The 2,850-nt window shown below is 46.3% G+C and overlaps 1 protein-coding gene across 1 annotated transcript in view; it reads left to right on the top strand.

The window, feature by feature from the left end:
• The window catches only part of SCRIB (scribbled planar cell polarity protein), a 96,661-nt gene that overhangs the window by 42,009 nt on the left and 51,802 nt on the right, over window positions 1–2,850 (top strand). The window contains exons 23-24 of the mRNA XM_009318786.1: window positions 1,983–2,159; window positions 2,603–2,719. Of these exons, the coding sequence (XP_009317061.1) occupies window positions 1,983–2,159; window positions 2,603–2,719 (294 nt within the window). The remainder of the gene's footprint in view (window positions 1–1,982; window positions 2,160–2,602; window positions 2,720–2,850) is intronic.

Genomic DNA, 2,850 nt, shown 5'->3' with positions numbered 1-2,850 from the left:
TTCCCGGCACCAAGGTCAGGCTGACAGGCCTGTAGTTCCCCAGATCCTCCTTCCGGCCCGTCAGGAGGCTAGCAACAAGCCTCCTGAAACAGCAAGTCTGTTTGACAGATGTGTGCCTCTGTCCTTTGCAGAAGGTTTCACCTGACGCTTCCTGTTGGTGCTGACACGTGGTTCATTCTGGGATGGCTCCAGTGCCTCCTTTTGTGTAGTTTGTTTCTCCTCATCTGCTACAACACACTAGATCTATTTTTTAGATGCGTGTCAGTAGAGAGAAGGACTCTTCCCTCTGTTGCCAGCAATCTCAAGCTCCCAGCCTTCCCCAGCTTGGGAACCTCTGCTGTTTGTTTAAGCACAGTCCCTAGCTGACCCTTATTCCATACAACATGGGATTTGGAGTCTATTCTCTGTAGGGTTTCTGCAAAGAGCCTGTTGCGCTCTGTTCATTTTGACTGACACTATGCAGTACGCTCATCTCATCCTGTAGCTTCTTCACCTGCCAGCTTCGCACCTTGATCAGAGCAAACCTTCCACTGGTGTGGAAGGTGAGAGGCCCCAGGCACTCCCTGTAGCCCAAGACCCTGAAAGCTGTATCCTTCCTCTAAAGCGCCAAGGATACTCTGGCTGGTACTGGGGACCTTACCCTGTGGCATATCACCATCATCCTTGCACAGTCCTCAGTGCAGTTTCTGGGTCCCCTTCTGCTCTGCCTTTTTGGGAGCAGAGAACTGAACAGTCCTGGAGTTGTGAGTGATTCTTGGTCTCAGAACCCTTTCTGACAATGCCCAAAATTTTGTTGGCTTTTCTTTTGTCTCTTCCTGCATGTAGAGCCCATGATTTCAGAAAACATGTGACAATGGCTCTAGGAACTTTCCTGTTTTACAGTTTCCGAGTTCAGTGTTCTGTGTGCATGGTTTAAGGTGTTTTTGCATAGACTCATTGTCTGTGCTGAAGCTCATGCCATGTCTTTTTGTCCAGTTTTCTTGACCCCTTTTGAAGTTCCCCACCACCAGAGTGGTTTTCAGCTGCTCAAAACAGCACAGTATCATCTGCAGACCTGGAGATTTCACTGTTCACTACTTTTTTCAGGTCACAGATGGACATGCTGAATAACACCAGTCCCACACCAATCCCTCAGGCATCACACCAGTGAATCTTTTGTGTCCTGAGCAGCAGCTGTCCAGCCCTGACCTTTGTTTTCCTCTCCTTTAACCAGCTTTCAGTCCATTAAGATGGCCTTTCCTCCCATCCAGTGGACACAGATTCTCTAATAGCCTTTAGGTTCAGACCTTGTCAAGAGCCATTTGGAAATCCAGAAGTTATGTCTACCAGATTGCTTCCTTCATGTGTTCGTTCTTTCTCTCACAGTGCTTCAGCAGGTCAATGAGGCAGGATTTGCTTTTACCAAAGCCAAATGAACTCTTTTCCAACAAACCCTACTTATCTACATGCTCACAGATCTTAATCTTTCTTTTTTGATTCCGTTGTTTTACCAGGAATAGAAGTTAGGTTTCTTGGTTAGTAACTCTGTAGCTCTCAAGATCCCCTCTAGAGCACTTCTTGAGGACTGGAGTTGTACTGACACTGTCAGTCCTGGTACAGTGGCCATTTGTAATGGTAGATGATGTACTTCCGACAACAGCCCTGCAGTTTAACATTTGAGTTCCTTCAGAGTTCTTGTGAGAAATCTGTCTTCTGGTTACAGTTACAGACAAAATAATGGAAAAGCTGAAACAGGATTGGTTCAGATGAAAATGGTAATATGAGAATATAAGAACATATTGAATGACACTTCAAAGCAAATCTTACTTCATTCTTTGCCAGTGTTCACAGATATGTTACCTCTTGAGGAGCTTTGGTTGCAGAGGGAGAAGTCAAAACAGGCCTCAGAGAACGTTGGAGGATGGCCTAGGGACACAATCAGTGTCTCTCCAAGGGGAGATGGAATTTCCTTCTCTAGTTGTAATATTAATGATTCTCTGTAGGTCATTCCCCGTGGACTGGCATCTCGCAGTGGGCTCCGTGTAGGGGACAGGATCCTGGAGGTAAATAGTATTGACCTGCGCCATGCTACCCACCAGGAAGCAGTGAATGCCCTGCTCTCCAACACCCAGGAGCTGACTATGTTAGTAAGGCGAGATCCGCCACCACCTGGTATGCAGGTAGGTACTGAGTAAGAGAACTGGGGGGAATCGCACTCTTCTTTATAGAACGATCACTTTTGAAGGCAACTTCTTACCTAGCTGGAAGTCTGGGACTAGGATACAACCAAACTTCTGGTTGAAATTTCCTTCTCTTGTGGCAGAATCCAGTCTCTTCTAAGTATATATCCAGTTGAGGACTGTGGAGGGTCTCTTGCCGAGTCCATGGTGATACTGTGATCAGAGAATGATCAGATTTCATGAAGGCAAGACCTGAACAGGAGACAGAAATACAGAAAAGGGCAGAGCCTCATTAAAAGGAATAAACTGTGCCAAACGAGTGAAAGGTCTAACTCAGGTTCTTTTCAGGGTATTTAGAATATGGCCAGCTACTAGGAGTGTTTCCTCAACAATTCCAGTCTGAACTTGACCCAGAAACAAGGAGACCTTTTCTGTGTTTACAGGAAATATGCATTGAAAAGGCTCCAGGAGAAAAGCTGGGCATCAGCATCCGGGGTGGAGCAAAAGGTCATGCTGGAAATCCATTTGATCCCACTGATGAAGGCATCTTCATTTCTAAGGTACCAGACCACTAACTCTGCAACTTGGTTGCATGCAAGCACTGCTAGGGAAAAGGGTGATCCCTGTGGAATTCATTCATGTTGTCGTTTAACCTCAGTCGGCAACTGAGCACCACACAGCTGCTCACTCA

Source organism: Pygoscelis adeliae, unplaced genomic scaffold, assembly GCF_000699105.1.
Source record: "Pygoscelis adeliae isolate BGI_AS28 unplaced genomic scaffold, ASM69910v1 Scaffold452, whole genome shotgun sequence".
Lineage (NCBI taxonomy): Eukaryota > Metazoa > Chordata > Aves > Sphenisciformes > Spheniscidae > Pygoscelis > Pygoscelis adeliae.
The sequence above is the reverse complement of the archived record's forward strand: the minus strand, read 5'-3'. Positions and strand labels throughout refer to the sequence as shown.